At 44.0% G+C, this 18789-nt stretch overlaps 4 protein-coding genes and 1 long non-coding RNA gene across 12 annotated transcripts; 2 read left to right on the forward strand and 3 right to left on the reverse strand.

The window, feature by feature from the left end:
- Window positions 1-266: 266 nt before the first annotated feature.
- Window positions 267-4371, reverse strand: LOC148338915 (transmembrane protein 184C-like). Of its 2 annotated transcripts, XM_088292515.1 has the most exons (12): window positions 4098-4371; window positions 3672-3796; window positions 3428-3558; window positions 2997-3033; window positions 2705-2910; window positions 2570-2644; window positions 1845-1938; window positions 1516-1628; window positions 1337-1436; window positions 1168-1245; window positions 832-925; window positions 267-763 (listed from the first exon to the last, which is right to left on the reverse strand). In XM_088292515.1, the coding sequence occupies exons 2-12, from the start codon at window positions 3786-3788 to the stop codon at window positions 408-410; spliced, it is 1401 nt and encodes a 466-aa protein (XP_088148641.1). In that variant the 5' UTR covers window positions 3789-3796; window positions 4098-4371; the 3' UTR covers window positions 267-407. The 2 variants fall into 2 exon arrangements, with proteins under 2 accessions (XP_088148641.1, XP_088148640.1); XM_088292514.1 differs by having other exon boundaries at window positions 3672-4371.
- Window positions 4372-5054: 683 nt separating this feature from the next.
- LOC148338916 (uncharacterized) lies at window positions 5055-9327 on the reverse strand. Its single transcript, XR_015842783.1, has 3 exons — window positions 8964-9327; window positions 8611-8858; window positions 5055-8152 (listed from the first exon to the last, which is right to left on the reverse strand). It is a non-coding gene; the product is annotated as an uncharacterized LOC148338916 (long non-coding RNA).
- LOC148338917 (ATP-sensitive inward rectifier potassium channel 10-like) lies at window positions 5191-9486 on the forward strand. Of its 3 annotated transcripts, none has more exons than XM_088292512.1 (6): window positions 5191-5325; window positions 6466-6798; window positions 7726-7937; window positions 8005-8136; window positions 8690-8867; window positions 8967-9486. In XM_088292512.1, exons 2-6 carry the CDS (start codon window positions 6471-6473, stop codon window positions 9320-9322), a joined length of 1206 nt encoding a protein of 401 aa, XP_088148638.1. In that variant the 5' UTR covers window positions 5191-5325; window positions 6466-6470; the 3' UTR covers window positions 9323-9486. The 3 variants fall into 3 exon arrangements, with proteins under 3 accessions (XP_088148638.1, XP_088148639.1, XP_088148637.1); XM_088292513.1 differs by having other exon boundaries at window positions 5219-5325; window positions 6470-6798; XM_088292511.1 differs by lacking the exon at window positions 5191-5325 and having other exon boundaries at window positions 6289-6798.
- Window positions 9487-10165: 679 nt separating this feature from the next.
- Window positions 10166-13605, forward strand: LOC148338918 (uncharacterized). 2 transcript variants are annotated; one of them, XM_088294341.1, is made up of 6 exons: window positions 10166-10584; window positions 10730-10806; window positions 11169-11474; window positions 12406-12693; window positions 12762-12872; window positions 13287-13605. In XM_088294341.1, the coding sequence occupies exons 2-6, from the start codon at window positions 10770-10772 to the stop codon at window positions 13454-13456; spliced, it is 912 nt and encodes a 303-aa protein (XP_088150467.1). In that variant the 5' UTR covers window positions 10166-10584; window positions 10730-10769; the 3' UTR covers window positions 13457-13605. The 2 variants fall into 2 exon arrangements, with proteins under 2 accessions (XP_088150467.1, XP_088150466.1); XM_088294340.1 differs by lacking the exon at window positions 10730-10806 and having other exon boundaries at window positions 10167-10584.
- Window positions 13606-14486: 881 nt separating this feature from the next.
- On the reverse strand, window positions 14487-17781 carry LOC148338919 (uncharacterized). Of its 4 annotated transcripts, none has more exons than XM_088294015.1 (8): window positions 17574-17781; window positions 17129-17196; window positions 16904-16963; window positions 16637-16834; window positions 16013-16123; window positions 15607-15873; window positions 15428-15538; window positions 14487-15122 (listed from the first exon to the last, which is right to left on the reverse strand). In XM_088294015.1, exons 3-8 carry the CDS (start codon window positions 16944-16946, stop codon window positions 15067-15069), a joined length of 786 nt encoding a protein of 261 aa, XP_088150141.1. In that variant the 5' UTR covers window positions 16947-16963; window positions 17129-17196; window positions 17574-17781; the 3' UTR covers window positions 14487-15066. The 4 variants fall into 4 exon arrangements, with proteins under 4 accessions (XP_088150141.1, XP_088150140.1, XP_088150139.1 ...); XM_088294014.1 differs by having other exon boundaries at window positions 14487-15119; window positions 17065-17196; window positions 17574-17779; XM_088294013.1 differs by having other exon boundaries at window positions 17065-17196; window positions 17574-17776.
- Between the last annotated feature and the right edge of the window lie 1008 nt (window positions 17782-18789).

Genomic DNA, 18789 nt, shown 5'->3' on the forward strand with positions numbered 1-18789 from the left:
TTTATTCATAAATTATCTCCACTCCTTTTTTACGAGAGAAAAAAAACTGCCTAACTGTGACTCATCACTGTTTAATTGTATGTACGATACGTGTACGTGCATGCCTGCAGTGAGTTGCGTCGGGCACTATTGAAAATAATTTCTCTCTCTCTTTTATAGACAACCAAGACGTCTTAAGCTTCATTGCTGGGACATTGCCCGGATCACCTCATCCAAATCCAAATGGCACAACAAAAAAATTGAAGTAAAGGGCAGGTCAGTTTGATTTTGACATTATTGTTTATTGCACAAAAACACAAAGTCTTGATATATGTAATTAAAGGAAAAGTTTATGTATGTATATGTGAGATGAGGGCACCTTTACAACAATTCAGTTTTTTGTGCGATCTGAAATGCCCTAAGATGCCCTATCGAACGGGAATTGGTATCAAGGAAGTATGTCCAAGTGATCCGTGATTGTTGACTGAAAAACAAGCGTTGCATGTCTGCCTGTTAAGGAGTGTCCCCGCCGGCGTTGGCGAGCCGTCGCCGTCGCTGTCGTCCTCCTCCCAAGATGCTGTGGTGAATCCCGCCGGAGCAGAGATGGAGTGCGGGGCGGGGGTGTGCCCGAGGCCTTGGTAGCGACCGCTCGAGGAAGGGGAGGCGGGCATGGAAGCGGGCGCGGCCGCGGCATCCTGTGACAGGAGGCCGGTGTGCTCGCTGTGCTCGGGGCGGGCGGCGGCGCCAAAGTACATCTTGTTGGGGCGGCCCAGGAAAGTGCGGCCTGGAGGCAAACGGTTTGGCTTTTGTTTTTGTTCTAGATTGAATGGCAGCAGAAGGACACGCACTCACCAACATGGCGGACCTGCTCTGTGACGTCGGCCCTGATGTCCGAGAAGTCCCACATGGCGAGGAAGCTGTCCAAGCATGTTCCTTCCTCTGCTTCCTAAATGTATCGTTCAATATACGGCCACAGTTAATGTGTGTGCACGCGCATGTGTAAGTTCCCACATAGGGCTTTTGTGTGCATGTGTGTGTGTGTGTTCGTGTGTGTATATGCATGTGTACACATGTCAGGGATGCTGAAGTTACCGCGTGTGTGTGTGTATGTGGGGGTGGGGGTGGGTGTGTGTGTGTGGGGGGGGTGTGTGGGGGGGTGTGGGTGTGTGTGTGTGTGCGCGCTCCCACCTGCACGTAGGGCTTGTAGGTGAAAGTGTAATGATGTGCAATGGCTGCCAGGAACATTTCTATGCAGATGATGAAGTCCTGGATTGCAGGTGAAAAGAATCACATCATTGTGATCACATCACAGCCTCATTTTCAATTTATTATTCTCATCACAATTATTTGTGCTCACCTGCAGCCCAGTGGCCACCGCCTCCACGCTGGCCCAGTCCCATGTGTGTTTCTCGGAGATGACGCCCACCTTCACCAGGAACGCGATCAGCACCGCCTGCCTGGACACGCAGCACCCGGAATCACAACATCAGGCTCGGTATGGATGATAAATTTAAATGTGATAGACGACGTCTGTACCAGAAGGAGACGAACACCACCAGTTTGACGCAGAGGAACTTGCCCACAGGCCTGATGGGAGTCAGCTCGTCTTTCAACGCTCGGTAGAGCAACACCAGGCAGTACATTGCGAACTACAAGCACACGCAGACACACACATGCAATTTTATCAAAAAATGTGAAAAGTCCCCATATACATGTGATACAAACGCACACACGTAATTTTATCAAAAATGTCAAAAGTCCTCATATAGATGTGATACAAACGCACACACACACACACACACACATGCAATTTTATCAAAATATGTAATCCTATAATCCTTTAATCTATGTCCAAAATCATTTACCAGCTGTGACATGTTGTTGATAATGACCAGGTAGGACCAGGCGTTGCGAAAGCTGAAGTTGGCTTCGTCGTAAACGCCGCACAGCTGACAGACCCTGCGGGACGCCAAGGAAATGCATCACGCTTCGTCGCGCTGTGTCGTCACGGTTCGGTTTCGGAAATCATTCTGCGGTGTCGCCATCGTGGCGTTGTTGCCATGGCTACTACGCCAATTATGTTGCGCCGTCACCATGGCAACGGACTTAATGATGACCTTGCAATCTCAAAGTCAGACTCTTTTATCTCAGGACCACTTTAAAAAAAAAACAATCAAAAATCTTTGTTAGACAGGAAAATATAATCAGCGTCGAGGGTTACCTGGAAAAATGAACGAAATAACTGAACCGATTACCTGACTTTAGAAGTAACAGATTACAAGTGATTTAATTTAACAATGGTGTTTAAGAATAAAGTTTATTTTAAATTAATTATAAAATAAAAAAATGAATCAACCATTTTTTTAAACTAAACATTAAGTAAGTAGTAATTTGATTTTTGGAAAAGAGTCTTAATGGATTTCACTGAACATAAATGGCTACTTATTTTCTATTAAAAAAAAAAAATCTTTCTTGACTTCACTTAACACTATACTTGCAAATTTTTCAAGCTAGATAATAACTTGTTTCACGTACACATGTAAGGGAAACCCACGATTGAAAAAAAATGTAATTCCTATTCGGAACTTACAGTGCTGTTACCGTGGTTACGGGCCGGACTACAGTATATTGGAGGACTCCAAGCTTGCACCTGAAGAGCAGCACTCTGTCGGGACAGGAAGTTGTGTTGACAGCGCACTCGTTTGACCCCCCCCCCTCCTCTTACTCTCCCATGGGCCACGGCAGGCAGCAGCAGAGCGGCGGCAGGTGAGCCTGCTGCTGTTGCACCTCCAGCATCAGCACCAGGCTGGGGTACTGATTACTCAGGAAATTGAGCAGGAACACCAGGAAGTTGTAGATGACGTACGCCTCGTAGCATTCCCTGCACGTGTCCACGTAGATGGCCAGGCTGGGATACCTCAGGGCCAGCCACTAGGGAGGCAAAAAAAAAAAACCGGTGACGCACACTGTGGGGACACATGAGCAAAGTGGACGAACGTGTGTGTGTTTTGACTCACGCTGTCCAGACTGTAGATAGGAACCATCCAAAGTATCCTGAGGAAGTGAAATAGTTTATTACGTGTTGCCGTGGTAACGAGTGCCTGGCTGAAATTATTTTATTTATTTATTTTTTTTTAAAAGACAATTCCTATATTTGGCAGAATAAAACAAAATATTCAGATAACCGATTAATCGGCCGATTAATGAAAAAAAAATTATGATAAATAAAAAATAAATAAATAATAAAATAACTTCTTTTTTTGGTCCCTCGGTGCTAACAACAATCACGTTTTTACGGTACTTTGTCCTTTAGTATTTGTTTAACTTTACAATAATCAGCAAGTTTTGCCAAAGTTTTTGTTTCGTTTGGGATTGTTTAAAAGCCAATATGCCTGATGATGATTGTGTTAAAAAAAAATTGATGCACTTAGTGGGGGTCAGGGGTCACCTGATGATTGGTCTCTGCAGCTCGGGCTGCGTGTAGTGCACCAGGTGCTGCAGAATGTCCCACAGTGAGATGGGAATGGTGAGGAAGACAAAGACGCCGGCGATGAACCACGCTTTGCTGTGAGTCCCCACCTGAAAACAACACACACCCACACACACACACACACACCCCCACACCCACACACACACACAAATGGATGCTCTGAGGGGGCGTTCATTGAGACATTCCTGTCATGTTCCCTCACCTTGTCCTTGTGAAGTTCCCAGACGCAAAGCGGCACCACAGCCGCCAGCAAGACGGCGTACAGGACCAGAACCAGCGGGCGAATCCATCGTCGCCACTCGGTGCACGAGCACGGCATGGCGGGATCTTGATCGTGTGACAACTTTTTAACGTCGACCTCAATCAGATTTATTTCATTCACCATTTAAGTATTTTGTGACCCCAAATTACGTTTTACCATTTGCATAGCAGCCGTCCAAAACGGTGGCACAGCTATTTTCTGGACATAAATTAGTATTTTCTACGCACGTGACATCTATAACAGGACACAATTGAATTCTCACATGTAATATACCCTGGGTTCCGTATAACTCACCCAGATCCTAAACTACTGTATTAAATGTTACAAGTAGTGCCTACTAGTCGCAATTGTGTGAAGATTTCATACGTTTGAACGTCGGAGCTTGTGTTGATGGAGGCGCTGGCGGGCCTGTTGTCTTCGTGCAGGCTGCGAGGGGGGGGGGGTCTGTTACCAGGCAACGCCTCTTCTGCCCCCCGCCCAAAAGCGTCGTAACCTCCTTCCAAGTCCCGCCATGCGATCGCGACCGACGATCACCGGCCGACGAAGCTGATGAATCAATCAATCGCCATTGATACGCCGTGCGCGCGGGCACGATGCGCGCGCGCTCCCTCTGCACGCTGCGTCACGTACGCGACCTTAGTCACGTGTAGACGACAGCTTCCGATTGGGGACATTATTTTCCTTATCGTTGTTTTTTTGTTGTTTTTTGGGGGGTATCCGTATTAACTGGGGTGTTTCTTTATTGTCTTATTCTGAGTACATTTAAAACAAAGAAGGTAAAAAATTTTAATTAAACGACAATCATTCATCAATTGGGTATTGGCCTCTAATGTACATATATAAAATATTAAGTAGTATCAAAATGAGTAATAGGACTCGTTTAATTTAATTTTGGTGGCAATTGTAAAAAAAAAAAAAACCGGTTTATTTGTTGTGTGATGTAGTGTAGGGATCAGCATGTAGAGGGCACTAGCAAGCACAGAGGACTCACGACGTGTTTCCACAGAATCACAATATTTAGCAGGGAATACAAGAAAACACATTTTAATGTTAAATATTGTGCCTGTATAATATTTAAAATAAAAAAAATATTTCATTATCTTTTTTTAAGCAGCAGAAACATTGCAATAATTATTACACAAGCACACTGAACTATGGGATGGCCTTTTCACGTCACACTTTTTTTTTTTGAGCAGACTCTGACATTGTAAACCGTCTGATGGTGTTTTTGTACACAATTCTTACCTAATCTGGAATAATTGTTGATGATTTAAATGTCAACCACATTGCAAAGTTCGGAAAACAAACCAAAACCGCACACGCCTCATTACGTGGGACACTGCTTAGAAAATATTCAGTATGACATTGATTGTCAACATGACACACACAAAGGCGGCCTCAGTCAGCATGGGGTGGGGGCGCTGGGGGTGGGGGTTGAATGAATGAATGAAAAATGTGACTTGTGGTGGGTTTCTCGAAGAGGGGGGCAGAGTTACAGCTGCACTGGGAACCACTGGGACCAGTACCACCAGCACCGCCGGCACCACCGCCGGACGCCACGCGATGAAAAGGTGAAACGTGGATGCTCGCTAAGGTACGTTTATTTTATATAAATTCTACACACCCCTGTCCAAACTCCAGTTTTTTTTTGTGATAAATGTAAATCATTTCAAAACTAACTCCGCCATTAATGTGATCTTTAACCTGTACAACGTCAACAGCAACTGACGTTAAACAGGCCAACAAAGATTGTTGTCAGATGTCTTAAATAATCGACCTTTGCCAGAAATTTCTGCAGCTGCTTCAATGTTGCTAAGGCTAACCCTTCGAAATTCTTCAGTCGCCTTCTCCTAACGGATCCTTGGACAATAAGATCCCTTTGATGTGAGTCCAAAAATGTCAGGAAAAGCTTACGAGATCATTTGAACTTTCACAATCAGAAGCTCTTTTAAATATAACAGATGTGTGCTGACTCCCACTTAACATGACTTGGAATGTGATTGGTTCATTCTGAACACAGCGAGAGCCAGTTTGTAAGAGGGGTGTGCGCACTTGTGCAACCGCATTATTTGTTCATTTTTCATTTCCCTCGCAAAAAGATCCACTCTTTATCTTGCAAGCGCAACTTAGTGACTCTCACATGTGCCTTATTTAATTCATGAAAACAGTTTACCAAGTCGCAGGTGCTCCTTACTAGTCGTTGAACCGACTAGTCGACGCGTCGACTTAACCACTCGGCCCTGATGGTCATAGCTTGAAATCGCCATGGCGACGGAACACGTTTACTTTGACCACAATCCGTCGTCAGACTCCATTCTCACTTTATCCCGCCACATTTTTGTCCACGCCCACCTTACACACCCACACACGCACACACACATTAAAATTCACATGAAACACCGTCACGCACCCCTCTCGGATTTTTCAAAGCATCTTTTGTCCTGTCACATTCAACAAGACAAAGTGGGCTTGTGCATGCACGCTCACGTGCGCGCAAACAAACACAAATACTTTGTAAATACACGCACACACGAAAACAAATTATCACACACACTTACAAATGCGCATTCACAGAAAGAAAGAGGATGGGTGACGTCAGTGCTGGAGGCGTGGCCACCTATTTTCATCAGCGCGTACAGACAGACGGCATTTCCCTCGATTGTCACACAGCCACACTTATTATTTTATGTCTTGATTTATTCTAAAGCCAACAAAATGTTCCACTTCCTGTCAGGCAGCATGACAGTGGCCACGCCTCCCTCCTCTCAAGGCTCCTCCCCTCAGATAAGTCACTCCCACACCGTGCCGCTGCTTAGCTCGGCGGCGGGCGGTGCCGGCGAAGGGCAACGGGAACGGCGGCGCGTCCTCTCCAAAGACGGCCGCAGCAACGTGATGATGGAGCACGTGAGCGGGCGGAAGACGCTCTACCTGCGCGACCTCTGGACCACCTTCCTGGACATGCGGTGGCGCTACAAGTTCTTTTTGTTCTGCGCCACCTTCGCCGGCACCTGGTTTCTCTTCGGCTTGCTGTGGTACCTGCTGGCCGCCATACATGGCGACTTGGCAGGTGAGGGGAAAACCTACCAGGTGGCGTATTGCACAAAAATATCATTTACATCTCATGGTCAAAAAAAAAAAAATCAACTGTCATGAAAAAAAATCTTCAATTTACCACTCAAAAAAATTGCACTTCAAGAAATAAACTCACCCTCACTAAAAACATTTAAAAGAAAAACTTGAACACTCACCCAAAAAAAACTCTCACACAAAAATTCACATCACTAAAAATCCTCTCACTCACAGTTAAAAAAAAATAAAAATAAAAATACACACACCAAATAACGTCTCAGAAAAATATAAATCAAATCAGGCCAAACAAATCTTTCACTCACCAAAATAACTGACACCAAAAATCTCTCAAAAATACTTCTGACACCCACCCCGAAAAAAACTCTCTCATTAACTCTCATACTAACCCCAAAAAAACATTTGGGGGTGTGTGTGTGTGTGTGTGTTTTTAATTATTTTTATATTTAAATTTTTTTTTGTGTTTTTTTGAGGTGCATATTCTGTTTTTTTAACATGTGGGAGGTTGAGCAAGTAAGAATTTTTTTCTGGTGTGTGTGTGAGTCATGTGTTTCAGGGTGTTTTATATGTGAGTCAGAGGTTTCTTAGTGTGCGTGACATTTTTTGGTTTGCATGGATGTTTTTTCATGCACATGTAAGAGGATTTGGGGGAGTTTTTTGGGGCAATGCGAGATGTTGACTTTTTGAGGCGAGGGAGAGTTTTGTCTGATTTAAAGTTTTTTGGGCAATGTGAGTTTTTTTAAGTGAATGAGAGATTTTGGGTGTGTTTATGTTAGTGTATGTGAGAGGATTTATGTGAGTATGTTGAACTTGCGTTTTGGGTTTGGTGAGAGTTTGCATGCGTGAGAGTTTTTGTGGCTGAATGATTTGGCGCTTCAGGTCTGAGCGGCGTTGCGTTTCCTCTTAGACTTGAGCTCGGCTTCCAACCACACGCCGTGCGTCACGGAGGTGCGGACGCTGACGGGCGCCTTCCTCTTCTCGCTGGAGTCGCAGACCACCATCGGATACGGCTTCCGCGTCATCACCGAGGAGTGTCCCGCCGCCATCGTGCTGCTCATCTTCCAGCTGGTCGTCACCATGGTGATGGAGATCTTCATAACCGGCACGTTCCTCGCAAAGGTGAGCCGCGAGCGCGCCGTCGGCCCTCGCCTGGCGTGATGACGTCATCCGTTTCGTGCGCTTGCAGGTAGCGCGTCCCAAAAAGCGCGGCGAGACGGTCAAGTTCAGCCAGCACGCCGTGGTGTCCACGTACGAAGGGCGGCCGTGTCTCATGGTCCGCGTGGCTAACATGCGCAAGAGTCTGCTGCTGGGGTGTCAGGTACAGTGAAGTCAGGCTGCTCCATTATGAAAAAAAAAAAAAATAAATTGCGATTATTTTAGTAATAATTGAAAGAGGTTTATTTATATTTATGTGTATAAATTTGTATAAATGAATGGAAACAGTGTTTGGCCAAATCAAATCAAATTGTCTATAAAAAAAAAAAAAAAAGGTCGATTGGAGTTTACATGCTACAACCTTATAAATTGCCATTGACATTTAAATGAACAATTTCTCAAGAACGCTTAAATTTGGAACTCAGGTATACACGCTATAATATAAAACATGTTTCATAAACAATATATATATATATATATAAATCAAAAACTGTATTTCAAATGTGATGCAGATAAGTTTCATAGACATTGTACCAAAACAAATGTTAAATGACCTGAACTTAACAAGATGTACTTTTTTTTAAAGATACTATGGCATTAAACACAGTTTGAACGTTTCATTCAGCATTTCTTTCACCTCCAAGAAGATTTGTGCTCTTCACGTTGCGAACGGCGAGATTTCCCCGCTTTCAAATCTTGGCCGTGTTGACCTTCAGGTGACAGGGAAGCTGCTGCAGACGTCGCTGAGTGAGGAGGGTGAGGCGGTGCGTCTGGACCAGCGGAATGTTTCCTTCCAGGTGGACACGTCCAGCGACAGCCCCTTCCTCATCATCCCGTTGACCTTCTATCACATCATCGACAACAGCAGCCCCTTGCAAACTTGGGCTGCCAAAGGTAAGCCAGTCGTGAGGCCGCGCATGAGGTGACCCCCATTATCCAATTATCACGTGACCACTTTGCGAGTCAGACAGCCTCTTCTCCTGCACTTACCAGGTGGAGGCTGGGCGGCGGACTTCGAGCTGCTGGTCATTCTGAGCGCCACGGTGGAGCCGACGTCGGCCACCTGCCAGGTGCGCACGTCGTACCTCCCCGACGAGATCCTCTGGGGCTACGAATTCCCCCCCGTCATGTCGTTGTCCGCCTCGGGGGGCTACGTTGCCAACTTTGCCTTCTTCGACAAGGTGGCCAAAGCCAAAATGCAGCCGCCGCGCATGCGCGCCCCGCCTGGCAAGGAAGGGACGGACTCGGAGAAGACGAAACTCGAAGAGGGCTTCCGGGTAGTAGGGCGGGGCCAAAAGGGGCGGTCCCGAGACAGTGGCGCGCTGAGCGTGCGGATAAGTAATGTTTGACTGAGACAGAAAGTGGCGTTCTGGTCTACCCACGTGGGTTCGCTTGAATTACTATTTAACGTCACTAAGGCTCTTTAGGAAACGTTTTTTCTTAGTTTTAACGTTAGCACCGGATGTTTGTCGTGACATCATCAACATAATAAAATCTAATTGTCCATTTTGAAGTGTGTGTGCCTGACAGGACGTCAAAAATTATCTTTACGACACGCATGTCGTCTGCGTGTCAAACTAACTGTCTGTCTGCCCATCTTTTTATTTGTCGCTCGTCTCATCTCCTTTTATCCATCACTCTTTCTTCCTAGTTGTCACTTTTGCCCTCCGTCTAAAGTTGGGCTGATAGTGATTTTTAGTCTCAGACTAAAAACTTCAAGTCAAAGGGAAGGTTTCGAGTTTTACTGGAGTCACAATTCACTCCCGCCATCTGGATAGTTTAGAGCAGGTGTGGGCAAACTACGGCCCGGGGGCCACATGCGGCCTTGTTAAACGTTTTAATCCGGTCCGCCGAACTTGAAAAAAATGAAATAAATAAACTTTGTTAATGTTTTATTTTCTAAATACTGTGGTTTTTTCAAACAAATATATATTGTTGTAATGCTTTTGTTCACTTTCATTTAAAATGAAAAGATTTTTTTTTTCCTTATATGAGGTGAGGTTACCAAAACATTCCATCCATCTGCTCCTTCTGTCAAATTTTAGAACCCATTGTGGCCCGCCAATCAAAAAGTTTGCCCACCCCTGGTTTAGAGTTTGGTGATCATTTCAGAGTTGTTGTTTTTTTCAGCAGTCTTTTCTCAGTCTTGATCTTATGACAATAGCAAACATGTTTGTGGTGACGTGACACAGCCAATGAGATGAAGGCTAGCAAAACCAGAAAGAGGAAACTTAACCAGAGCCGTGTCCACATTATTCCGTGTTGTCGATTCTTGTGGGTGTTTCGTTTTGTCTGCACCAACTGCAGAATATAATCTGGTGGGTGAAGCCAAAAGCTTCTTCTTCTACATTTTCTAGATTTTTGATAAAAACGGATCCTGAAGGTTTCACTTGCCTCGAGGTTCCGCCCTGCTCTTGATAATACTGATGAGGCAAAAGCGAGAGGCTTCCCATTTCAGTCGCCTACGGAACGCGTGGACCTGCCCCTGACCGAGACTGCAGCGTCAGCTGAAGTTGAGACGGTGCGATGGTGGCGGGTGGCGAGACCTCCTTCATGTGCTGCGGCAGCGCGTGGCTCCTCCTGGCGAGCCTCCTGCTGGCGAGCCTCCACGGTACGGTTTGGGTGACACTTTCTAAGAAGTTGATGGTTTGCGCTGGAATACAAAGTCAGTTAAAAAAAAAAAATGATGTCGAGTCCTCATCCCTGTTCGCTTAGGTCAGCCCGTCCGTACTGCCGCCCTTCCTCTTTGCTTTCAGGGCGTTTGTTGTTGTTCCTCATTGCAAGTAATCATAAAAAATGGAATCTGCTGCCAAACTTGTGACTGCAACTTACAGTAAGTCACACATGCACATGCCTTTTTTTTTGCAAGATAGACGCACGCTCAGGTTTTTTTTTGTTTTTTTTGTCAACGTAACTTACTACATCTCCACACATGATGCGCCACAATGGAAAAACTGCATTTTTTTTAAAGGTTTTGAGGCTGTGCATACATTATCTTGTTTTGTATCATTTTTTTTTTTATGACCCACAAAAACATAGCGTGATTGTCAAGGTAGATGCTGAACCCGTGATTAAAACGTGGCAGAATCCTGCATAGCCTACCGGGCGGCACTAAAACTGCCTGCGCCTCTTACGTTCCTCGCCAACGCACCTTCGTAAGCGTTATATTTATTTACTTGTTGTTTTTCTTTACAGAAGCACCGGGATGCCAGCGTGTCATCCATACAAAAGCTGGCGACAAGGTGCAGCTCCCGTCGTGTTTACCGAGCAGAGACGTCACGTCTGCGCGCTGGAACTACCAAGGCAGGAAAGTGGCATCCGCGGACGACGATGACGATGCCGCGGAGGCGGGCCGCTTCGCTGGCAGGCTGCAACTCAACCGCCGTAACTTCAGTCTCACGTTGAGGTCTGCGACTCTGGAGGATTCGGGCATCTTCAGTTTCGTGTCGGCGGTCAACGACACCCAGCGAGAGACGGTGGATGTTACGCTGCACGTTGACGGTAATGCCGCCTAATAAAAGGGTGGTCACGAGAAAATAAGTGAGCCGCATGTGCGACTGAGTTGCGCTTGGAAAAAAAAATTCATAATTTACTTCGTCGCGTGTGAGATATGTAAGATACAAAAAATGAGAAATGCGAGTGCATGTGAGTGACAAGTGCATGTGACTTACTAAGTTTTGCTCATGAGGTACGGTACTTACGACACACACGTGCAACTAGTTCAGTTGCGCTTGCGAGATTTTTAAGGACCAATTGCGACTTACTAAGTTGCAAGCGAGATTCGTGAGACATGTTTGACACTTAGTAAGTTGCACTCATGAAATGCAGAAGTAGCATGTGCAACGTACTAAAAATGTGGGTAAAATATTTAAGTAGGGTGTATGACTTACCGTAATCGCCGGACTATAAAGTCGCACCAAATATTTAACAATTTTTTTTTTTACCCAACAGGAAAAAAATCGAGATTTATTTAGCGTATTTTCGGAATTAAAGAGCGCCCCCTACTGATGAAAGAAAAATCCACAGAAAACTTGCACCGTTGCATTAGCCGCATGGTTCGAAATCTAGAAAAAAAATAGCGGTTTATAGCCCGGAAAATACGGTACTTAGTATGTCATGATATACGCAAGGTGCATATGTGACTTACTAAATTGCATGCGAGACACAAAAGACGCCGTGTGCCACTTACTATTTACACGAACCTAACTTGGACTGGACCATTGCAAAAAAAAAAAAAAAGATGTTAAGTGATTTACACCCGCACAATGACGGATTTCCTGGAAGGACGCCATGCGACGTTAACCGGCGAAGCCTGTGTAAGCTTTTGAGGCTGCACCTTCAGTATATTGTACTTTTGCAATTTTATTCAAATCATAAAAAGATGTAAGTGAGCGTCCTTAAGAAGTTTCAACTTTACGCTCTTTCCCTGTAGAGCCCATAAGAGCGGAACCTGCGGTGACCGTCAACGCCACGTGGCGCGCCATCAACCGATCGTGCAGCGTTCTGCTGCAATGCCGCGCCTCTGCCAGCAGGGGGCCGGTGGAGTACAAGTGGCGCGTGGGGAACCGAAGCCTGAGCGGCCCGTGGCATCAAGTCAGCGTGCCGCCGCGGGGCGCCACCACGGAGGTCACGTGCACCGTCTCCAACGCCGTGAGTGCCAAGTCCGCCTCCGCCTCCGTGACATGCGCCAACGACACGGCCTACAGCACGTCGGCGACAGGTGACCAAGTCGTTCGGGATTTTCCTCCCCGCTGAGTGTCATGCATGGTGATGACGTCATCGTTTTAGATCCTTCAAGCTTTGTGACCGTGGTCAGCGTGGCGGCGGGAGCTTTCTTTCTGCTCGTCATGGCTGTCGGCATCGCCGCGGCCACCTGCCGCCGCAGGCGCCAACGAGCAAGTGAGACGTTCTCCCCGATCGTTTGCCATACATGCCAAAAACAACACAACAAAAATCCTCTCATGTTTGCCAAAATACCCCACGCGCCAAAAAAACTCTCACACCCAGCCAAATAACTCTAACGTGAATTTCGATCACACACGACAAAAAGTTTTTGGGAGTGAGTGAATACATTTTTATAATGAACTTTTGGATTTGTGTGTTTTCTCACGTGATTGAGATTTTTTTTGGGGGGGGGGAATAAAATTTTTTAAGCGTGAGAAAGATGTGTGAGGTTTTTAGAGGGACTTTTTTTTTTGGTGAGAGGTAAATGTTATTTTTAGCATCAATGGCTCATGCGTCCTCCCCCATTTTGATCAGCAGGCTTTCATTTGCTTGTTTTCTTCTTCTTACTTCCGGTTTGCAACGTCCCAGGCAGGAAGTCTGAGGATGCAACGGTCTACGCTGACGTTTGTGAAGTGACTTCCACCTACGTAAGCGTGCGTGCTGCGGAACCGAGCTCGCCGCCGTCCTTGGTTCGCATGCAGACGCTCTATGACAAGTTACAGCTCGACCGCATGGCCACGGACGACCACGGCGCTTAAGATGACATTTTGTGGTTTGTGGTGGCTGATGGAGCATCATGACAACTAGTGGAAAAACAAAAAAAGACATTTCATTTGAAGGCAGTGTAACCTAACGATTTACATATTGGCGGATATTGTGTGCACATATATATATATGTATATATATATATATATATATATATATATATATATATATATATATTTAATCTGAATTGTTTTCCCCCAGTTCCTTCCTTTTTTTAGGAAAACATGATGAAAATGTACATAAATTGAAATAATTTTTCTTTTTTTTTTTAACTGTTTCACAATAGATTTTAATGGGTGTCATTTAGACACGGATATTCATGACTTCACTAGTACATATTCACATATTCAGCTGAGTTAAGTTACCTATTTTACTATAAGGTGCACCTGTATTTAGCAACTCTTTTTGGGAGAAAAAACAAAAAAAAAAGCCGACATAAAAGCCGTATCAGGCTATAAGCCGCAGTTTATGTCGAAAAAAAAAAGAGTTGTTGACTGAATGTACAGAACGATTTTGTACTGTGAATGCACACAAAGATACATAAACCGATTGTTAAAACCGTGCCATTTAACAGTGCAACAACTTTGCAAATTAAAACAGAACAGACAGAAGAGAAAAAACAAAATCGAGATTTATTTAGCGTATTTTCCCAACTATAGAGCGCCCCTAGTGGTGAAAGAAAAATTTCCATTAAAGCTGCACCGTTGTATTAGCTGCATGGTTCAAAATCGAGGAAAAAAGTAGCAATTTATAGTCCGGAAAATACTGTAATTATGTGTGATCATCACTTTTTTTAATCACTTATAATTCTTACATTTTACTTTTGTACATTTAATGTACTTTTTCCATTTGCTTAAAGAGTCAAATCATTACTTCCTTGTACCAATGCCAATATATTTCTTATTACACTCAAGCAGCCTTGAGATTAATCCAGTCCAGTCTCCCCCCACTTGAAGAAAAGCAACAATTTATCAGATGTTTTTCATGAGAAAAATACCACTAAAACAGCATACCATGGAAAAACATCGTCATAAAAATTTTATTTTGTCTTCACACATTCTTTCACTTGTGCTGTTCATTCTGGCAAACGACATCTTATAAGACAGACAAACAAAAATACTTTACAGGAGGCTCAGTTCCTGGGTGGAATCTCAGAAGTCGTCGTCAATGTTTTTGTCACGACGTTTGTGTTCAAAGATGCTTAAATGTTAGCCTGTGAAGTTTCTAATTGGCTGTTTGCATTCAGGTAGCAAAGGCTATGTTGTTGTAAATTCACATGTAATTCTCTTTTGTTTTGTTTGACAGTTATGACCATCAGCTGATCAGCAATATCTGGTTTTAAAAGTAAGACATAATCAGGAAGAATAAATTCTCAAGTGAAGTGCAGATTGTTGAAAAGTCAACTCAAGTTCATCTTCTCCCAACTCATTTCCAAGGCGGGAAAGTCTCTTTTTTTTTTTTTACATCTTCATTATAAGGTCTTGTTTATGGAATTTTGATTTGAATCTAGTCCATTTTTTGGGATGAGGCGTTGAGTTGAAGCGCTGGGAATACTTCCCGGATGTAATGTCATCCTACGACAACCAAAATAATGTCGCACCATCTAGCCATTGTCTTCTTTTTTTGCTCCTCTTAATTCTCCTTCAACTTGTTGATCTGCTGAGAAAACAACAAGCAAATTCATCATGAGTGCTTTTTTTAAGCAATCGTTTTTAAAAATTTTTTTTATGCATTTAAAGTGGGCGGAAGTAGACAGTTATTTAATATATATTCTTATTTTTTAATATATATATATATAATTTTTTAAAATATATATTAAATGTTTTTGTATTTTCTATATATATATATATATATATATATATAAAAATTTTTTTTAAATATATATCTACCTATAGTATGAGGTTGACATTACTTCCATACGCTGATACTAATTGCTAGCTGCATGCTAACATGTTGCCACTCACCTCTCAAGCTCCTCCTTAGCATGATGCCCACCAGAACTCCTCCGCTAACAATTCCTGCCAAGATGAAAAGGCAGTTCCGATTTCGAGGCTGCCACCCTGACACCGTCACACCTGCCACACATGAGGCGGAGCTCGCTCAAAACGAGAAGTCGTCAGCCATACCGGCCAGGGAACCTTACACTCAACGCGGACGCTGTCTGAGACGTTCTCTGGACTGCGGCTGGAGATGCACGCAAAGTGCGCCACGTCGCGGAAGGCAACGGACGCGAAAAGGACGACGGCATTGCCGTTGGCGTCGGCCATGTTGTAGGCAGTCCGAAGCGGGGGTTCGAGTGTCCAAGAGAGGTTGGCGCCCAAATTCGGGGACAAACAGTGGAGTCCCACCCAGCAGCCGCTTTCCAAATGCACGGAGAAGAGCGTCCGTATTATCGGTTTCTGGAGGTGTCCTGAGAAGAGACAACAAACGGCCGCGAGCTACTTACTTCTAGAACTCTTTCGTCAGCTACTTAGCTGGTTATTACACTTGAGAATAGAATTGCTAACTAGCCGTATGCTAACTAGCTTACGCGGCACCTGGTGACTTACTTTTCACCACCAGAGTCACCACTCTCTCCACGCTGCGCTTCTCCGTGTCCACAAGTTCCACGCCGTAGTCCACGGCGTCCTCCTGGCTCACGTTGCGGATCGTCAGGTCGCCTGGTGATAATCACCGATACGGTCAGATTAGTCACTTGTATTTGATTTTTGACTTTCTTTTTAAATTCACTCACTTAGTTTTAATTCGTTTTTAGAGCAACTTTTCTAGTTTTTTTTTATTTTTTTCAAAAATATTTGTTTTATCTGTTTTAGCATCAGATTATTTTTCTTAATGTATGAAATATTTGTTAAAGCTGAAAATAAAATAAATATATATATATTACATTTTCTAACAAATTAATCGCAAAAAATCCGTAATTAATTGCAAATAATTTTGTGAAGCTTGTAACAGGTTTTTACTTGAATAATATCTTAATGTAAAATCGCCAAATATGAAGTGTATGATGAATCAAAGACTGTTGATGATGATGAATCCTTGAAAACGATAAAACTGAGTCATCTTTACAGTCATTTTCCTTCGAAACAATTCTCACAAGTTTTACATTTAGTACCACACTCCAGCAGTGTTGGTTTGCACGGAAGTAAAGTATTTTCGAGGTCGCCGGTGCTCACCCGATGAAGCGTTGAGAGCGAGTCGTCCTCTGAAAAGGAAGAAGCGCTCCGTGTTTATCTTCCCTCTGTGAAAGGTGGCGATCCAAGTCTGGTTGAAAAACACCGACCACTTGATGGACGCCAGCTCCCGGGATGGGTCGGCGCCGGAAGACAACGTGACCGCCTCGCCCTGGTAGGCCACGTGCTGGCGACGAAGCACTGTGCCACGTAACGTGACCCATCACTGCATAGCGGTACATTTGCTCGCAAAATTGAGGCTCCACTCACCGTTGGCAGCTGTCTCAAACGAAGACGCCAGCAAAACCAACATGGCAGCCAGGGTAAGCTCTGTTGTGATGATGACATGACACGTGGGCCCCCCCCCACCCCAAAAAAAAAAAAAACATCAAGTAGAGGCTGGTTTCAAAAATGTATTTCAGTGGTTTTACCTTGAAAGACGACCACTCGGAGCATGACAGAGGAAGAACGTTGCACTGACGGAGGAGGACTCACCGCTTTAGTTGCGTGAGCCGCTCGCTTTTCATTTCCTCTTTATCATGCGCCGCATGATAGTCATTCAACTTTTCAGGAAGTGAAAAATCACAGACATTATATTTTACATTTGGCAGGAATTGTGAGCGAAAGACAGCGTATGTCCTGGAACTAAGCCACTGACTAACATGCATGACTGACAGACGATTTTTATGGTGTGTGTGTGTGCAGAGATGGGCACTTGATCCTATTTCGCCAGTCCATCAGTTCTGCGTCCGTGACGGAAGGGTGCCCACTCTTCCGTCATCGTCCTCATTATAAAAAATATTCATCCTCCTTTCACGTCCCCCCCCCCCACGCCAAAAACAAACAAACAAACAAAATAGCGTCGTGGATGATGACGCCGTGGGAGAGAAGCTAACGGAAGTGGTGTCATAATTCATAAATATTATTTAAAACTCATTACCTGGCTCATTTCTTATTCACATTCATTCACCGTCTGGGCGTGACTTGTGGTTGGTTGGATTGAATTGTTTATAAATGTTTACGTCTCAACAAAGAGAGAATTAACCTCCTGCCAACAAAACCACGTAGTAGACAGGAAGAGTGCTCCACGTGGGAGCCCTTCTGGGGATATCGCGAGAATATTTAAGATACTCTGTTGCATTATTTCACAAGAGTAATGCATTATAAAGAAAAATGTATTATAATGCAGTAAGTTTTCCGTTTTTATCGCGCGAATTTGCCTTAAAAATAATTATTGCAAAATGATTTTAGGCTGCGCCTGACGACTTCCAACTTCACTGCAGTCAGGCCAGCCGCCACTCTTATTTTCAATACTGTTTAACACGGTGCATTACGGTAACGCGCCGAAAGCGCTTGTTGATGGCCACCTTCAAAATAAAAGCTGTGAAACTCAAGTAAGCACGTCAGCGGTTTGGATTTAAAATAATGTTATTAAACTTCTCTTTTCAAACGGGGGGAATGCAAACTGACTCAGAATTGCACCAAGAAATGTTATGAATTGAGATAGAAAGAGAAATCAATATTACCTGTAGATCAATGACTGATATTACAACTGATTTAATAAAAAATAATTAAAAATTCAGTTTTTGTTATCCCGCAACCAGACTACTGCCGAGGCACACTAGGCCACCCAAGATATCCAACCAAAGTACTTTCATCAAAATCTGATGTGGCATTTCAAAATAAAAGGGCAAAGAAATATCAAAATTTGATAATTTCACCCAAATTTGAAAAATCATTAAAAATGAAGTTTTCGTTATCCCGCAACCAGACCAGCGCTGGGGTAAACTAGGCCACCCCCGGTATCCAACCAAAGTACTCTCATCAAAATCTGATGTGGAATTTCAAAATAAAAGGAATGAGAAATATCAAAATTTGACTGTTACACCCGATTTTCGAAAAATCATTAAAAGTTAAGTTTTCGTTATCCCGCAACCAGACAAGCACTAGGGCACACTAGGCCACTCCAGGTATCCAACCAAAGTACTCTCATCAAAATCTGAGGTGGCATTTCAAAATAAAAGTCCAAAGAAATCTCAAAATCTGACCTTGACACCCGATTTCGAAAATTCATTAAAAATTCAGTTTTCGTTATCCCGCAACCAGACAAGCGCTGGGGCACACTCGGCCACCCCAGGTTCCAACCAAAGTAGTTT

Source organism: Idiotropiscis lumnitzeri, chromosome 4, assembly GCF_059441095.1.
Source record: "Idiotropiscis lumnitzeri isolate Australia: NSW breed Sydney's pygmy pipehorse chromosome 4, RoL_Ilum_1.0, whole genome shotgun sequence".
In the NCBI taxonomy this organism is placed as follows: Eukaryota; Metazoa; Chordata; class Actinopteri; order Syngnathiformes; family Syngnathidae; genus Idiotropiscis; species Idiotropiscis lumnitzeri.